The sequence below is a fragment of the Aptenodytes patagonicus genome, chromosome 8, assembly GCF_965638725.1.
Source record: "Aptenodytes patagonicus chromosome 8, bAptPat1.pri.cur, whole genome shotgun sequence".
Lineage (NCBI taxonomy): Eukaryota > Metazoa > Chordata > Aves > Sphenisciformes > Spheniscidae > Aptenodytes > Aptenodytes patagonicus.
The window spans coordinates 14,476,131-14,495,094 of record NC_134956.1 but is presented as its reverse complement, the minus strand read 5'-3'; the positions used below and the strand labels follow the sequence as shown (position 1 = coordinate 14,495,094).

General features: G+C 45.2%; 1 protein-coding gene across 4 annotated transcripts in view; it reads right to left on the bottom strand.

Annotated features, from left to right (window-relative positions):
• Positions 1 to 869: 869 nt before the first annotated feature.
• The window catches only part of QRICH1 (glutamine rich 1), a 28,923-nt gene continuing 10,828 nt past the window's right edge, over positions 870 to 18,964 (bottom strand). For all 4 annotated transcript variants that reach the window (XM_076346492.1, XM_076346491.1, XM_076346494.1 and 1 more), the window contains 8 exons: positions 14,966 to 15,985; positions 11,198 to 11,375; positions 10,427 to 10,581; positions 9,520 to 9,634; positions 8,080 to 8,188; positions 7,574 to 7,725; positions 6,782 to 6,872; positions 870 to 5,990 (listed from right to left, as the gene is read on the bottom strand). In XM_076346492.1, the coding sequence (XP_076202607.1) occupies positions 5,798 to 5,990; positions 6,782 to 6,872; positions 7,574 to 7,725; positions 8,080 to 8,188; positions 9,520 to 9,634; positions 10,427 to 10,581; positions 11,198 to 11,375; positions 14,966 to 15,985 (2,013 nt within the window). In that variant the 3' untranslated portion in view covers positions 870 to 5,797. The remainder of the gene's footprint in view (positions 5,991 to 6,781; positions 6,873 to 7,573; positions 7,726 to 8,079; positions 8,189 to 9,519; positions 9,635 to 10,426; positions 10,582 to 11,197; positions 11,376 to 14,965; positions 15,986 to 18,964) is intronic.

Genomic DNA, 18,964 nt, shown 5'->3' with positions numbered 1-18,964 from the left:
CAGATTGTGGTTTTGTTTCTAGCAGGAAAGGAAGGCACGTGCCTCAGTGCAGGGATGTTCGCTTTGCTGTGAGGAAGGGGAAGTGTGGCTTCCAGGGGCCCTCACGTAATTAAGAAAAGGCAGGCCTTGCATAGTTAAGAGCCGGCGACAAGGGGGTCCACAATGCCACTTAAAACTTTAAGCCAAGAGGTCGGTAGCGATCCCGTTATTGCTGCTGTGAATGGCAACATCCACGCCACCTTCCCACAGCCACACGTTAACAGCGCTTGTCGTTATGCTACGCTCCGAACTTCACAGGGTTTCAATTCTCGTTCCCTGACAGTCTGCTATAAAAGATTGCATTTCACCCTGGTTTTACTTCTTTACACAATTCCTGGGTCGATTCTCAGCCGAGAGTTGATTTCACCTATCCAGACACTGATTTCCCATTGTTTGCCGTTTGCTTGGGCTATGGAGCTATAAGCAGTGTCCTTTGCAGTAAATAAAGCGTCTAGGCTCACACCACCGAAAGCAGTAACCAGTAAAGGCACCGAGATACTCATCCCGGAGGCCGAGTTCAGAAATGCAGCCTTCCAAAGGAAAATGCCGCCTGCCAAGGACACGCGCTCTCGAGTCAGCGTTACCTGTCACAGGATCAGCAGAACGGGAGGCATCGTGCCAGACCAAGATCAGTTTAACAGGTCTCTCTACCCCTTGTTTTAAATAAGGCCAGTGCTAACAAAGGTTTGCTAAGCCTATCCGGGAGGCACGCACCGATCTCGGCTGTTACGCTTGAGCACGGGCACAGCAGTAAACAGGCAAGTTGGCTGCCGCTCCAGTAGAAACACCAGACAAAGTTTAATGGTTCTCAAACAGACTACAACAAAGGCTGCAGGGAAAAACATTTTATTTCCAAGCAGATTACAAAGAGCAGAGAATATAAGAGTAAAATTAAATTAAAAAAATAGTTGAGTGCATCTCTTTAAAATGATTTGTAGTGTGAGTTACTCACGGGGCAAAGCTACTGGAGAGTTCTGAAGGTCACTTTGCAGGATGCCAATCACATGTGCTGTTTAGACCAGGGTCAACACGGGAGGGACAGACAAGACGTATTTTGCATATAGGCTGCACACTCATTATCAAGCGAGGCTCTGGGCTGCAACTGGACCCTGCCTTTCTGAGACATCCCCCCCACCTCGTTCTCTCCTGCAGTTCCCTCTCAAGTTCTAGATGCGGTTTATTGCTGCTGTAAGTGGGTTCAATCTGCCTCCCCATGCTGATGAGCTCAAACGAGAACGGAGAAGCAGGCAAACGTGGCTGCCATGCACAAGGTTATACAGGGAAAGTGACTGCAGTGCTGACAGCCGAGCTTCAGCCACGCAACAAAGGGAACCGACAAGTAGGGGACACGGCAATCGCTTCAGAGATTTTGGGGCAGCATGTCAGTGAGACTTCTAGAAGAAGATTTGAGATGCTCCTTAAGGTAGGAAGATGCTCGAGCTGAGAAGGGCTCTTTCCTATGCATTGGCACCAGTGAAACAGAACAGGCTGAAATATCAGGCTAAGGTACGTTCCCTCCCTGTAGTATTCGAGAGGAGCAGCTCCAGCAAGAAGATGGGGAGAAAAGCCCCGTATAGGGTGGAAGACAGTTTATATCCCACTTTTAACAGTGATTTAAGAGTCCGAACACTAATTGCAAGTAAGTCACTATTAAACTTGGATGAGAATGCAGTTTGGTTGGACTGTGCAGAGTCAATCAGCATCTAGCAGCACTCAGACCAGCAAGAGGATGAGCAACGACAGTATCAGCAAGTCCTCCACCCCACGTACGCTCAGAGGGCTCTTTTGTACCACTTTTGGATCCATTCTTATCACGGAGGCTTGAAGATGGCCTAATCCATTCTATGCACACCAAGGCAGGCAGCAGCCCTGATGCAGCTGAGAACAAGACTGTCTTCATTTCTGCCCTAGGAGCAGCCATGCAGACGAGAATTCTTATTTAGGGATGAGATTAAGTCTTTTTTCATTGATCCAAGGCAGAACAGTTCAGGAACTACTTCGGACCTTGTCTCCCATCTAAAATCCAGGAGAGATCTCTAGGGGTGAAGCAGCCAACAGATGAGAGCCCTGTTAAGTTACTTAGACCGTTCCCTTTACTCACCACTCTAGACAGGAGTGAAGAACCACTCCCCAGTCTGCTCTCCGCTGCTTCAGCCATTGCCACTTAGAGGAAATGCTTGAACTCTTGAAAGTAAATGAAAATCTAATGGTGCCGTGGACAAGTGTGTAAGAGGTTACAAGTTTCCTTAGGAAAGCAAGGCTATTAGTGTCAAGAGAGAGGACAATACACGAGTCTCATGTCAGAATGTGAGGTGCTTTGCAGTCGTCAGTCATGCTCTGCTTTCTATGGTTCCTTTCATACCACAGAGACAAGATGGGCATAGTTCGACACCAACAACGCAGGGTCTCTAGCTTGACTTCTCAGCTTTGTTTATTTAGAGATCGATGCACTTTCAGCCTGTCTCATACACGGCACAGGGCATGGAGAGTTCTCATTTAATATACACACGCATACAAGAGCTAGCAGTTTGGCACTCTCGGAGCTGAGGGGGAATGCCCTTTAAGCAGCAGTCAAGCTGGTTATAGGAAAGTGTTAAAAAGCTATTTTACACGTTTGACTGGGAACGTTTCCCAGAACTTGGATAGCAACCCTACGCCACAGCACTCTTCTGTGCTACTCTGTGCACGTCTTCCTATGAGCCCCTAAAAGGGAGCAGATCATGTTCTTCACTATCAAAGAACATAGTATTTATATTCTAGAAATACCGTACCTTTTAAACTAGCTCCGGAGAGCCAGACTAGAAGCCAGGTCCAGGAAAATAATCCTTAAGTCACAGTATATCGATTGTCTCTAAAAATAGGGAATGAAGTTAACACGGTGGACATTCTGATGAGACAGTACAGAACAGTACGGCAGTCCACTTCCGCGTCAGCAAATCCCTCTCCTATGCACGTCCAAACAGTGAGAAAATAATGGAAACACTTCAGTCTGTCAGGACAAAACCAATCATCAGGAGATCTCCACAGCTCCCCATGTGCCAAGTTCCCCCGCTCTTAAGCGGTACGCTCCAAGATCAAGGAGAACTCTTCCCCTACAAAGATTTTAGATCATCCTGCAGTTAAGGGTAGTAAGGAAAGTGCACAATCTAGAAGTTTAAGGTAATGTGGAATCTGTTTCCCCAGAAAGCTCAGCTGAAGTATCTGTTCACCCCTAACCTGGAACTGCCCTAGCATTCTGTCAAGTTATTCCAGCCTCTGGCAATTTTTAGAGTAAGAGGTGACTCCCAAGGTCACCTAATGAAGCGACTTGTACAGTGGGTATCTGGCAGATGACTTCAACACCCACCGCGTTTCTGATGGAGACAGACAAAGCAGCATCTCACGCTGAGGGGCAGGCACGCTGGAGCTAGCTTCCCATGCAGTATTGCGGAGCACACACTGGGACTCGAGCACAGCTGTCTGCAGTTTCTCTCACATCTTTGCAACTCTGTTCAGAAGGCAGAACAAGCTGCCCAAAAGAATGGGAAATCCACTCTGTGCAGGCCTGCTGGGCATCCTGAGCAACAAGCACACCCAGCTGCTTGAAACAGTGGGAGTTTGCCCCTAACCATGTCCTTAAATACTTAAATTAGGGCCAGAGATGGACATTCCAGTCACTAAAGATATGGTGAAGGGATTACAGGCTTCTGACAGCTGAAGCAGTATTAGTGATCCCGACAGCCACCCTAGCAGGAGGCAACTGCTGGCTCCCAACAGCTGAACTGAGCTGGGGGTACGTGTTGCCAGCACTACACACCACCCGGGCACCATCTTCCCAACTTACCCACTGGGATCTGGGCACCAACCCCGGGCTATTTTCCCCTGGCATAACTCTGAGGGCAGACACTGAGCTAAGAGTCTACTTTGGAGTACAGGCATTAGCAAACAACAGCGCGTTGCTACTTCACTTCTCTGCATTTAATTGAGCACAGAGTCCTATATAGGGAACAAACTGCTCATACTGACAACCAGCTCAAGCACATCTGCTTTCTCATGAACACCAACATCAATATGAAGCATCAGAGGCTTGAAGTCTCTCTAAGCCCGCACACCTCAACACTGATCAAGAGCACGAAGGCAGGGAACATTATGGCTACTCTCATCCTATGTGCAGATTTACGCTGTGCACAACCGACAGAGAGGGCAGACCTTCCTTCTCAATACAGACAGGTGCTGGTCAACAGAAGCTTCAGAAAAATTGCTTGCCTGTACACAAGTTTAAGTTCTTTTACTGTAATATATATTTAAATATATATCTATATATTTTGGAACAGGGAAGGGACATGAGATGGAGAAGCAGGGAAGACAAGTTCAAGAAGCAGAGTCACCTCTCCGCATCCAAGAAGCTGGTGGCACAAATAACAAGCCTGGCTAGAGTGATCTCCCATTTCAAGCACGGTTGGCTACCCGCTGGCTTCAAAAGAGCAGACTACTTGATAATGATATAAAATACAGCAACCATTTAAGATGCAGCAAGGCAAGGCTACAGGGCTGGGGTTTATGATCATGAACGATGCCAGAAGCTACACAGCTGTGTTAAAAACTGTGAAAAGGCTGTTAAATGGCAGGAGTAAGCCATGTGCTGCTCCTGGAAGGCCTTTTCCCTCCAACACCCCTCCATCATGCCGTTGGTGTGATGCATTTGTAAAGGTGGGGAGAGGGGGATTTGCCTAGGGGTGAAGCCTCACAGGCTGGCCACAGAACATTGGGACAGACTGACAGCCTGATCTGGTCTCACAGATCCCATGTTCCTAGCCTGACACTGAGCTTCCGTCAGCAAGCAGACATTCAGGTCCTTCAACAGAAGTTAATCCCCTTCTACCTTCCTAATTTGTAGGGGTGAAAGAAGTCCAGCGGAGTCGAGCTGGAAAGCACAAACAGGGATGAAAACAACCAGTTTGCATACTGATCTTTGTATAATGACCCCCCCCCAACCCTCACAGCTCACTCTTCCCCAAATAAAGACACATTGTTCAATGGCATGTTGAAAAGACGTGCTCGTCATTCTTAATAAACAACTAGAGTAAGAATACATAAGAGAAACAGGGTGGTATCTTTATATGATACACAAGTGTATGTTACAAGAATTCCATCAGGCACAGGAGCCTCAAGGTTTAAGGCCTCAATGTTAGGCCAAAAAAAGAAGAGTGTGGTAAAGTTTGTACTTTTAACATCTAAAAATGTCACTTAAAGGTCTGAATAGAAATCGTTGGTTTGTTTTTTTTGTATAAATCACAATTGCAGTTCACTCTCTCCTCTTTCTTCCAAGATAACAGCAAATTAACGTCCAAGCACAAGAAAAGAAGATGCCTGCCTCTCCTCCACTGGCTGAGCAGGTCCATCCATCATTCTGTGCCCTCTAGGCTGCGCGTGCTCCAAGGAGACAGAGGCCTCAGCCATCCAGGCCAATCCTGTAGTTCATGTTTTCTACATCATAAAAAAAACCAGAGTCAACCAGCAGCTTTCCACAGCTCCCAGCTCGCAGGGGATATGCAGCCTCCAATGGTTCCAACAGTTTGGTGTGTTGGGTAGGATACACAATGGGTAGGTTTTCCTTTAGATTCTTTTAAAGAGAAGAAGCCTAAAAGGGCTTCATAACTACACCAATAAAAAACCAAAAACTTAGGCATCTCCTTTAGTGTAAAAGTCTGTACAATTTATCTTTGCTTGTCCCTCCCCCGTCACCCCGCCCCACCCCTTCTGAGCCAAGAAGGATGCCTTAGTGCATGGTGCTGGCATTAGCCACAGCAATAGCTTCCTGAATCTCTCGTATCACCAGGATCCGGGTGAGCATCTGCTCCATCTGCTCTCTGCTGATCGGCTGGATGGAATACCAGATAGGGCTGTTGGGGGCCACCACTGGCTCCGGTGTCAAGTAAAACGTGTCATTCCGGCCTTTCACACTCTGGGGGCTGCGTGAGGAAGATCAGAAATAACCAGACTAACAGAATGTCCTGGGAGGGAGAAACCGCCGCTGTCCTCACCCCAGGCTTCACAAATCCTGACAGTGAACGTCTGGCTGATGAGACATGAAGGTATGGAGTTACATCTAGGGGCAACAGTGGTCCCAAAGTTTTTAGGCCATGCCAAGGTTAAAAAGCCATGGTGACGACTACAAGAAAGTAATTTTTATTTCACACTGGTAAGTATAACACATACATGGCTTTAGGGGTCTTTCAGAGTGAAGCAAGGATGGTGTATTTTCACATCCAGGCTAGCTGCAGACCCATCTGTGCAGAGGAACGTTTACATTAATTATCAGAATCATCATAATTTAGAGGCAAGTCCTTTGAGGCTCCCTCCAGTCTCCATAGCAAGTCCTCATTTTTGTTCAGAAGCTGATTTGAATAGGAACCTAATCTCATCCGAAGCAGTGGATGCTTCCAGATGACTTGCTCCAAGTCACAGGCAGAACAGCGAGCTCATGCCAACACAGCAAACCTCCAGAGTGAGTACGAGATTAAGAGCAGCCAGTTCACAAATCAGGATTTGTCTCTCTTAAATACCACAGAAGTTCAACTTCTGTGCCGTCAGAGTAAATCCCACCCTCCCACATCAACACCCCTCCCCATTTAAGTAAACTTATGCAAACGTAGAAACTGTGCCAGCAATAAAACACAGCCCTGAAAACTAGGCCAGCCACTAGATGCAGCTTAACAGTCACAGAAGACAAGCAACCATACACACGAACAAGAGCTCTCACCATTTGAAGAGGTAGAAGTCATACAGCTTTATCGGACACCTCAGGGGGTTCTCTGGATTCTCAGTCTGCTCTGCATACATGTCATCTGTAACTACAAACCAGCCCCCCAGAAGTCTGTCAGACACTCTGTGTAAGTACAGCAAACCGAGCAGTGCCATACAGCCTCAGCACTCTGAAGCACCTTGTCACCGTGCAAGAGCTGCCAAGAGACATACAGCTGTTCCAGGGCAGAGGCACCTGGTTATAAATGCTCAAAGCATTATACGGAGAGCTTGTTTTATCCCAAGGCTACTGAAGATCGCAACCCACCCATATCCTTCTTTCCATTTCTCCTCTACCTGTGCCCAAAATGACAGAAATCTCACTACGGAGACTGCAATGCCTCAGCTAGATCCCGAGTCTGTGCTTTTAAGAGGACAGATTGTACTTACATATGGATTCTATATGGGTTCACATGAGTCAAGATAAGAGAAGCCCTCCCAAAGCAGCTTCTCCCTCTGTTCATGAGCACTTACACCAAATAGCCCCTTTGCCCGTAAAACCCAAGAGTAACAAAAAAAGTTATCCTTAGCTCTTGATGAGTCCTATATGCCTCAGGTAAGGTATGTCCCCAGGCTTATTAGAAGGTACTATGCTCCCTCAGACAGAACGCACAGAAAACTCATGCTGCTAGGCTGAAGGTAATTGGCAGAGCCTTGGGTTCTTGTGGCCCTACCTGCAGACATCTCCAGGTTCATCACTTCCTTCAAGCCCAGTAAGTAAATATTCCCAAAGAAAACTTCCAGACACTACCTTTCTGTCCTGTCTGGTGTATGCCAAGAGCCTTCAGATAGCGGATACTCGTGCTTTTATCCTTGGGATTAGAAGGGTTCTTCTTGGTCTGCCTCAACACCTTGGAGAAGGCCAGCTTCATGTGCTGGTCTACTGTTTTCAACAGGAAGTATCTGAGCAGCAAGAAGAGAACGCAGGACATTCAGAGGCAAGTAAAGGATACAGTCACAACAGTTAGGTAGTTATCTTTACTCATCGTGAGCCAGCTGAAGCTCAAACCAACATCGAGTTAAAGACTGTTCCAGCAGAAAAGCACGCAACAACCACAAGTTCAGTTTCCCCTCTGCTAGCTCATTTCCTTGTAGTACTGCATCTTCTTTGCCTGATGGGGCTGCAAGAGGGCTCTGTGTGCGACCATTTGAAATTCATGATTTCGCCCTAATCCAGTGCAGCAGTTTCCTACCAACCCTATCAAAGCGTTTGAAGTTCTTTTATTCACCAAGATTCCCAAAGACCTAAGTACTTACTTTGTATTAAAAAACATCAGTGTAGTGAGCAAGGTGGAAGGGGAGTGAGCTCCTAGCTGCTTACACTCCCACAGCATCTCTTCTGTTACATGACTGGAGAGGACATAACCTGCAATAATCAGAAGTCAGGATCACACAGGAGACAGTCGCAGCAGGAACATAGACTATATAGTCTAAGTATTGGAGAACATATAAATCTTAAGGGAAGATTTATATGTGGAAGGAGATCCTCACTGATGTCAAGATTCACTACTGTGCAAATAACTTTTTAAATAGCAGGTACAGTTAGGAAACACTTGTATACATACGTCAACCTGTAGTTGCGGAGAGTATGCTTCCGCAATACGCCTATACATCCCAGCCCAGAGAGAAATAAATATGCACTTAAACAGCTTTTAATTAATGGCTCGACTCCAATGCAGATGCTCCTAATCCAATAATATGTGAGAGCAGGCAGGCCAGTGTAACAAATCAGCTCTTGGCCCTGTGCGCAGCTTTAGTCAGCACACAGTGCCAAGTGATGTATTTGGACACATGAGTAATCCTTTGATTCTCAGATTTTTTTCCTTTGTGTAGAAGAGAAATACTATACTCCAAATACAGAGATAAACAGAAAAACAGACAGCAGTATGAACTCCAGGGCTTGTGGAATGACAAAGCACAGATCAAACAGCCAGAGTGAAAACAAAAGGATTCCAAAATTCACGGTGCTACTTAGCCATCTAGCCTGTAACATCAGCTACTTTTCTGAACACAAGCAATAGCTTCTTCACGGACGTCTAATCAGATCAAAGGGAGTGAAATAATGAGAAACCAGGTTTCTGTGCTCTGAAAATGCAATTCTTAATCTAGTTCTCATACACAACTCTGTCAAAACCTGTCTCTTCCGGAACTGCTCCCCCCCACCCCTGTAGCCATCATCTTCTAGACACAGGGTTGAGATGAGCTGCATTTGATTGCAGTATTCGAGGCTCTAATTGCGCATTGTTTTTTTTCTTTGACACTTAGTTGGTCCTGCAGACCGTATCCATCTGGCTACATGGCAACGTGACAGTGTTGTATTATCTCCCAAAGTAACAATACATATTAGAGGCAAGATGTGTTAGTACTTCAGATGAGGAAGCTTGATTCAGATCAAGGATCAGCTGGCTTCCAAGTAAGGCAATCTCATGACACTACAAAGTCCCAACAATCTGCCTTCTGATGGGTGACAAGCGATAGACAAATAATCCTCAGCGACAGTCAGGGCTAGAGCCCAACATGTGCAATAACCCCAGCATTCACTGCAGACGCAACATTTTTCTCCCCAACCAGTATGAGCTGTCCTAGGGACATTGAGTACTTCAAAAGGGTTTCTATTCAGACTACACTCATGCTGTAGTTCAGTTTAAACATTCCAAACTCTGGAAAGTTTTAAAGTTCTTAAACAAAAGTTCTTACCAAGAGGGGAAACGCGGGGCTGTACGTCCTTGAGAACTTCATGCAGCCATTCAGTGAACCGAATATAGTAGAGATCTGAGAAGATGTCATCTACTCGGCCATTTTCAAAGAGATACTGTAAGAGATTCATAACACAGTCCAGTACAGTGGTAGCGAATCTATTCCTCAGACCAGACCTTATCCTAAGAGCCCACGTACTCGGTTAGTCAAGCATTTTACAGCACAGCACTGAAGATTAATACATTCTACTTGGAAGAGTGAGGACCCTTGCACCAAGGCCAATACAGGGTAGGTAATCTCAGTTACTGTCATGGGAATGCTAAGACAGAAAGGAAAAACCATCTTAGAAAATAAAGCTGGTTGGATTTCACCTTTTATTTCAGGTGTGTTAACTGCAAGTTATTTCACATGTCTGTCCTCTGGACACTACTTTTTCAGGTTAAGGAGAGAGATACTCAATTCTCCTATCAGAGTTTAGCTCTGTTCCTGCAGCTCTTCCAGAAAGCACACTAATATTACCAGCTCAGACTTCCCACACCACGCAAAGAAAAGTTCTTGCCTGTTAAAGCTTCAACTAGAGGAAGTTTTGACATTGACAACTTCCTCAAACATCATCCAACCCACCTCCCCCCGCCAAAAAAACTAAAAGGATTTATTATTCTCACCATGATACTGAACTTGGTTATTAACAATTCTTCACAAACTCAGTAGGTGAAAGCATTGCTGCGCGCTAATTATACTTCATCTGATTTTTTTTTTCTTCCCTAAAGCAAAGAGACTTTTTTCTTATGAAATTGTTGGGAAGCTTAATAGAAGCCACAGTCTCCATTTTTATAACAGAGAATCGTCCCTATACATGCTGACAACATGCACGGCTCTGCTGCACATATAGCTGTCCTCCCCCTACCTTCTGAATACACAGGAAGATATAGTAGAGCACATCTGGATCATAGGGTTCACCATCACCATTTCGAGCTTCTCGTGTCATTAAGCATAGACCATAATTCAGCTCAGCCACAGCTGAAGAGATGAGATCTTCCTGGAACCTCAGCAGCTGACGCCCTGGAAAAACAAAACAAAGCCATATTATTTAAGCCATAAAGCCATATTATTTCCCAATCTTTCAGGAGTGATTTTCCACATCTCCGGCTTTGCTATTCTATCTGGCAGGCCCAGTACTACCTCATCCTCCCAGTATAATGAAGAAAGCTGAAATAAATCAAGATCTTAGGCTGTCAGATCTACTAGAAGATAAACGGGCAAGAATCTGACAGGAAGAGACTCTGCCCTGCCAGCTGCATGACTATTGCCTTCTTTTACCATGTCCACAATGAAATGCTGCCCTGCAGCAACAGGAAAACAGCAACTCCGTGACTGCTCTACCAGCTTGGCTGGCATTCACAGCCATTTTGTTCGTCCATGCACCACAGTCATACAGTGCCTTTCTCTACTGCTACCAGCCTAGGTGCTTCAGCACAGAGCTAATACCTCCCTTGGAGCATGTCCCTGTGGCAGTGAGAGCATGCAATAATTAGTACTGCAGAGTAAATCAAAGTTTAGATTTAAAAACAATCACTGATTAAACAAAGGTGTTTTCCAGAGCAGTAAACAGCTAACATTTTAGTCACTCCTGATCCTGCTTGAAAGGAAAGAAAGGCCACATTGTCATGACACATACTTCCAATAGGTGCTAGCCTATTTTGGGCTTCTTTTTCCAGCTCTGCATTCTTGGTCTGTGCCCAGCTTTTCCACACTTCAAGCCCTTCTTCTGGCTTCAGAGAGTTTGGAAGTAGAAGTTCAGGTGAAGTCTGTGGCTGTGGCTGTGGCTCAACTTCAGCAACCTGAACAGCTTGAGCCTATGGAAGAAGACATTTCAGTTTATAGAAACACTTTGATATGCAACAGTTTGACAAAAAACAAGTAATGCTGCACTACCTCTAGCCCCAGGGTATCAGCCTTTTACAAGACTCCTCTCTAACAAGAAATTAAGCCAAGGAACACAACTGTTGCTGTCTAACCTGAATTGCTGCTCGCAAAAGAGTATTCGTCTCTCTGAGAATACTTTTAGTTTGAATGGATATATCTGTAACCCCTTTAGCAAATTCACACAACTTGCAATTTGATGCACTTAGAAGTCCTGCAGAACACCACAGGAGACCTAACAGCCACGAGCTGTTCTTGCTACAAAACCATTAAGCAGCCAGACAGTACGTTCAAAGGCAAGGATCTCACAGGGCTAAAGTCCTCTCAACAACAGACTTCTGGTCTCCCCTCAAACACCGAAACAGATGACTATCGATTCTGAAGCTCTGTTTGCTCCAATGCATTTTTCTTGGCTTCAGCCAACTTGTCACTCTGAACCACCACTGAAGTCCATCACCTCCCTACAACAAGAGCGGCCCAAGGCCCCTTGCAGACACAGCCTTGAGACACAGCAGCTAGAGAGACCACCAGCCCGTGGCAGAGAAGAGCAGCAAGGTGCCATCAGCTTTACTGACCACTGCTGCTCCAAACTTAGACTGCCCTGAGAAGAAGGTTCTGGGTACGATCACATGTTGTACACTGCTAGCATCCTTCCCCACCCTTGCCCATCGAGGGCAGGCTCTCTTCATTATTCAGTACATAACAGGCAGACAGAATAGATATGCTCTGTTCTTATCGTCAACAGCTGTTAAGATTAATTCATTTGTAAGAGGTTTAAAGAAATAACAGACTAGAACAACCAGCATCAAAACATTAATTCAGTTGCAATGAAATGCTCTCAAACTACCAAATACTGCTAATGTGGACTAGCTACTGTCCTGTGAAGAGCTACTGTATGACCTACTATAGACCTAAAGGTCTCCAGACCCTTTGGAAGTTTACTTTGCAGCAGGACCTTAAGTCACCAAGAATTACTACCTCAAACTCATTTTACAGGCAAGCGATGGCACCTATCCAGAAAAAGCAGTGAGCCCTCCAGCTGCACTCACTCAGCATTCTTCACTACAGCTTCTCAATCCCATGCCACAGAAAGTCTCATGGCTACCTCAATTAAGCAGATTAACTTGAAGCTTTACAGCCCTTAGTCAAATTCTCATTGGCACCCTGAATGTTAGAGATAGCAATTCTTACATCAAAACAGTTTTGCTTTCTCTTTCTTAAGAGCCACCCCAAAAAGCAAGGCTTTGTTATAATGAAGTAACTTTTCCTTTGATACTGCCAAGTGTCAATCATCAGTGGAAGTTGCTCTGACAGTACTAGAGAGCATAATGAAAATGGCAGAGAGACTTTAGTAATACCTGTACCTTATTTAGTATAACAAAAAAACAGCTGAAGAGGCAAAGCCTGCAAGAGCCTGAGACTGGAGCTTTCTGACTGCCCCGGTTGGTTTTTCTTCTTTTGCATCAGCTCTTAATAGCTCTTTCCTTATCAGCCCCTGCACCACCAGCAGCATCTACCCCAGCTGCAGAGGGAGACTATGACTGAAAGGGCCCAGATTTTATCAATGCAGATGGCAACAAAGTTTTAAGTTGTCAAGCAAGCCTCTCTGTCTTAAAGAGGACAGGAGTCCAAGGGTGAACTGACACCTTGTCTTTGTAGGAGCTAGGATTGAGCCTCTGCTCTCCTCCAGAGTGCTGCCCCATTACACTCCAGAGAGCAGAAAGCTTTGCAAAGCCAACCGCCTCCGTCAGCCCAACCTAAGTGGCAATCTTCTGCCCTGACCTCGCAGACACCTTGTCCAGCGTGAAGGCAGGCACACAGACTAAACTGGCAGTTGCTTCTTAACTGACTTACATTTTACATAAAGAGAGCAAAATAGTTGCAACTTGCCCAGATCCCACAGCAGCACAATGCCAGAGGACAGTGTGGGGCAAGCAGGCAAATTCCTTCTCAGCCTCAAGAGTTGTGAGAGGGACAACCCCCAAAAGTTTGATGTTCACCTATAGTAGCTTTATTGCCCCCTTAGAGGAAGAATGCATACTTCCTGGACTTGCTTCTGTGTTTAGGGGTTTATGCAAGACCCCGTACTCCAGAGAATTAGGATCAGAAAACTGTCTGATACCCAAGAATTGCAGACCACTGTGCACAAGAATACATGGCATTAGTAGAAGGTTTACAAGTAACCATTAAAGAAATTATGGAGTTAATACCTCGGAAAGGATCCCAAGAATGTGGCTCATGCTCTTAAAAGACCCTAGAATAAGTCTAAAAATCCTGTTTAGCAGAAAGGCAAGAAGTTCTGTCAACTTAGTTTGTTCAAATAGCTGAAAGCAATGAAGTGATCTCTGAAGTACCAATACAGGGAAAAGATGAGCTACAGAAGGTTCTTTGAACATGACAAAACAAAAAAAACCAAACCAAACCCCATGCATTACAAGACCCATAAGCTGTAGCTTAAAGTTCAGCTTCATAAAAGCGGGCATCCAGCACCTGAAAGTTATCTAGAGATGTAGGGAGCCCTTTTCAGTAAGACCTTGGTGGGCTACAGCCCACAATCAACTCAGAAACAGTCAGATATGACTACAGAAAGTAATGCTCTTTGTCTTAGTGCTTACTGATAAAGTAGAGGGCATATATGCCTTTACAAAGCCAACAGTGTTATTTATAAACTGGAAAGAATTTATAACAACATTTATGCTAGCAGACAGATATTTTTGCCCTCATTCCATTCAGCAAAAACAGGCTCTGACAGATCAATCACTTTTCACTTTCTGATAATAAAAGATAAATTACATCCATTTGCACATATAAGAGAGGCCATTAATAGCCCTAATTATTCAAGTTTTAAAAACAAATTCAAAATAATCTATGGCTTAAAGTTAGCAACAAAGCCTTTAAAAAAACAGCAACAGTTTTGGCTGCCAGGTTTGCCAAGCACTATGAAAAGATGCTTACTTGCCACTGCTCGTTACTGTGCTCTTGCACACCAGGCATTTACCAGAAGCAGGACACGGTGTTACAGATAGGTACACCTGATCCATGAAGTTTGCTCACAACTAGTCAGATTTCAACACTTTACCCGGGCACTGGATCTGCTGTGGACTTCATGTGCTGCATAACACAAAGTAACTGATAACTAGGTGACTAGTATATTTGCACACTTTACTTCGCTGCAGTCATCCCTGCCTTTCCACTGCAACCCCTAGAACAGCTCAGGAGAAGACTGCAGACCTCAGAATACCTGCTATGAAGAAGCCAGCAATGAGCATGTATCTATTAATTTACACTACAAAGATCAGGACTGAGTTTCTTTTGGGAAGTTTTGCATCCTATAATTATGTACCAACATAACACATCACAGTCCTACACCTATCAGGAGTCAAATGCCCTATGTCACGCCCAGGCTACTGGGACAGACACATCTCTGCTTCCTAGATACCAGCTGTCCACTGACAACTTCCCTCTCCACAACATTCACAAGTTGTTAATCATGGACTGAGACCAAGAAGCAGTTTTAACTTACTGAGCAAGTGACTTGTAGCTGCTGCTGCTGCTGCCCCTGCTCCTGGGGTGTGGGCTGCTGCTGTTGCTGCTGCGGGTCCCATATGTGCACTGTCTGTGCTGTATTCTGGTATGTCCCTGCCACAGCCTGCACTGCCACTGGAATGTGGATGTTGCCATTCATAAACTGCGCTGGAAAGAGCGAATTAGCAAGAGTCTGCACCACTTCCTCGTGAGAGTTCTTCACTACTGAAGTACTTCCCACCATCTTATCCTTGTCGTCTTCCAGCTTCACGGTAGCCAGTGTTGTTGGCGAACCACTGACGTGGACGGCATTGTAGGCCTCCTGAGGGATGGCGATGTGGGTTATGTTTTGCTGCTGAAGGTCACCACGTGGTTGAGCAGAGTAAACAGGGATGGTCCAAGTCTCTCCAGTGGGGCTAGTAATGGTCCCAGTGGCACTGTACAGGTGGGCACTGTCCACTGTTAACAAGTCTGGCCTTAAAGAGACGTAACTTTGCTGCTGGCCCTGAGGAATGGCCAGCACTGTGGCAACTGGTTGCCCTGAAATAGCATATGATACAGTAATAGGCATATCCACTTTACGTTTCTTCACTGGCTGAAGGACACTAGCAGTGCTGATCCGCCGCTCTCCCTCTCGTGGAGAGCCTTGTTGAGAAGGTGGAGGTGACAGTGCCCCAACTGTTTGGATCTGTATCTGCTGGCCACCAGTAATGGCCTGTCCTGCCACAAGCTGGGCCTGGATCTGCTGGTGTTGTATGTGTTCCTCCTGTATCTCCGCAGCCTGGATCTGTTGGGCAGTCTGCACATGCTGCACCTGGATTTGAGCTGCTTGCAGCTGAGATGGGCTGGGGCTCTGAAGAGATTGACTCTGTATTGTCTGGGATGCCTGCTGCTGCGCCTGGCCTTGGATCTGCACTTGGACCTGTATTGGTTGCTCCGAAGCCTGATGGACAGTGAGCTGTGGAGAGAGCTGCTGGGCGGAGACCTGCTGCGGTGACTGCTGGACCTGGACCTGAACCTGCAACGACACCAATTCAGCAGTTAGAGATCAGCAAGTGTCAGTGATTCAACAGGGGGGCCACCAAGAGAGACGCTCTGCCACTGGAGGTCTATGCTCCAGGTCTTTTATGCTCAGTTTTATGATTCCATATATTAATCCATTAGTAAAGATCTCAGGACAAATGAAACCAAGTTACTCTAGAAGTGCCTGGTAGATAACAGCGACATGATAGATGATGTGTTTGCTCAGCATTGCACATGACCACACTTAGCACAGACAGAACAGCGCGTGAGATGCATCTCCATCCTTAAAGCCAACAGATTGCATCCTTGGAAGCCAAAAGAGTCTTCAGAGCTATTTGCATTGCTAAAATGTTATTTCAGCATAGGCCTTGCAATAGCAAGACTTTAAGGTCACGCGCATTACAATTCTGATATTAAGTTTATCTTGCTACAAAATGCAGGAGCTTGCTTCATTCTTACTACGCTCTAAAGATTGTTTTACTGCTTTCAACCCCAGCCCCCCAAATGGCTGCAGGATCACTTGCCAGTGACAGGCAGTAAGAAATATGGGTAAGTTGAAACCAGCACTTGGCTCTTTCCACATAAAGCACAGAAATATTATTTTGAAACCAACCACTAATAGTAACGCTACACAAGCGGGTGTCAACACAGAAAGTTGCAAGTTCAACCTGAATCGTTGTCATGCACTAAGGGGCAACACTGCAGCATTTGTTTTTTAAACTTCATAAGTATTTCTTTGGCAGTGATAATTAAAACAAATTCTTTTTTCATTATTTACTTATTCCATTTAATTCCATTTATTGTCCAAATTACTCAGTTGTATCTTCTAGCTCATGCACTTACACAATGCTGAATAACATGGACAAAATACGTTGACTTAGATCCAAACACAGCTCCTTTTATTTTGGGGGGGGGGGGGGGGGGGGGAAATCACAGCCTCTCACATCAATGCTCACTTGTCCAAGGTCCGTCTCACTATCTAGCTGCAGTCCAGGAGCACACTTAAAGCTAGGAGTCAGAGGTAGCCCCCAACACAAAGTTCAGGCCTCAACAACTTCACATTCCAGGCCTCGAACCCAACCCAGCTGGTATCTTCACCCCCAGGGCACCAAGTGAGGGCTGCTCTCCTCATCCAGACACTTCACCACTTTGTCCCCCACATTTAACGACCACTTTGTTGCACCTGCCTTGTCCTAGAAGTGATATCCCAGGTTCCCATGATCATCTGCTTCTCCAGGCTTCCTTAACACTGTATCTTAAGGGAGGGAATTAATTACTCAACCTCTCCTTTCAAATCCAACTGAGAGATGTAGAGCTTTATTAGTGGCATCTATGAGGGCCATATGAAGTTTGAAGCCAACACAGATTTTTTTAGTTGCAAAACTATGTCTTCCTACTCATGTTCTCTCACGCTTTTCTACCTCACTTTCTAGAGTCAGTCAAGCTAACGTAGCATTTGCACAGGGGTGCCACACTAGCCAGCCTGCCAATACCAAGAAGAACTACCACGCAGGTCTGCATTGCGCAAATACACAAAATCTCACTTCCCAACATCACCTCTAAGAAGTCTTTAAAAATGTTAAGGATTCATTTGCAGCCAATTAAGAGTTGCTAAGGAAAAAAGTAGGGTAGCAAAATGCACCACTTGCAGACCAGTTTCTTAAGTCACCTCCTGTTAAGAACTACTTCTGTTTCCAGGAAGACTAGGCAATTTTACAGGTTCCTGCTGGGAGCTATATGCAGTATAGTGTAATCCAGATGATGTGGACTTTCTATAATAATTTCCTGCAAGGTAACAAGAAACACATGACCTTGTGTCAGCATGACAGTTTAAAAAGCTGCATCAATGAGTGATTTGATCAGGCAGTTAATTGAAAAAGATGAAGTCACCTATGGGATGCTTCTTCCCTTCTATTTGATACTCTTATCATACTGCCCTACAGCGCGAGTACTGCCTTGGGCAAACAGGCCCAAGCTCAGACCCCCGTTAAGAGTTCAGTTGAAGAAAGCCCATTTCAATTACACCTCTGAGGCAAGTATTCTCTAAAATATCCGACTTTAAAAATCACTAATACAGTCCTTAGTATTAACTTAAGTCCTTGTTTAAAAGATTACCTGCGAAGCAAAGGCCCAAGACTGGACAAACTAAAATGCATTATTGCACTGATAAATTTTCAGTTTCACACAAGAAACATTTGCTTTATCTGCTAGGATTCAAAATCATGTCACAGAAAGAGGTAAATGTGTCATCTATCCTGTACTTCTGCAGTATGTTTTCAGAACCTGCACAGGTTGACTGAGAACACCTTAAAAGTACCCCCACCTTCTTTCATAAAAATTTTACATTACAGTTCCTGTTACTGCTGTAACATATACAAAGTAAAGGCTATTTTTTTTTGCTTGCAGTTAAGAATTGAAAGTCCGCTCCTGTGCTGAAACAATTTTATCACGTAAGTGTAATTAGAAAGGTAACGGAATAGATTTAAGCAAGAGGCATTGTCAGCAAGAGAGGCACGGTCCAAGAACAGACCCGACAAGACAGCATTTTCTTCCTTCCGCTTTTATAGAATAGACTATTTCAGTTGGAAAGGACCTACAACGACCATCTAGTCCAACTGCCTGACCACTTCAAGGCTGACCATAAGCTAAAGCGTGTTGTTAAGGGCATTGCCCAAATGCCTCTTAAACACTGACGGGCTTGGGGCATTGACCACCTCTCTAGGAAGCCTGCTCCAGTGTTTGACCACCCTCTCAGTAAAGAAATGCTTCCTAATGTCCAGTCTAAGCCTCCCCTGGTGCAGCTTTGAACCATTAACCATTTTAGAGCCTGAGCCTACTGTCTCTAAAAGTCACGGACAACTTCCATCACTTTCAGCAGATGAGCAATCATGACCTGAGGCCCTACGATACTCCCCCAGGACTAAATCCTAACCCCTACAACTAGGATGTCTTGCTACTGCTTTAGAGTTCACAC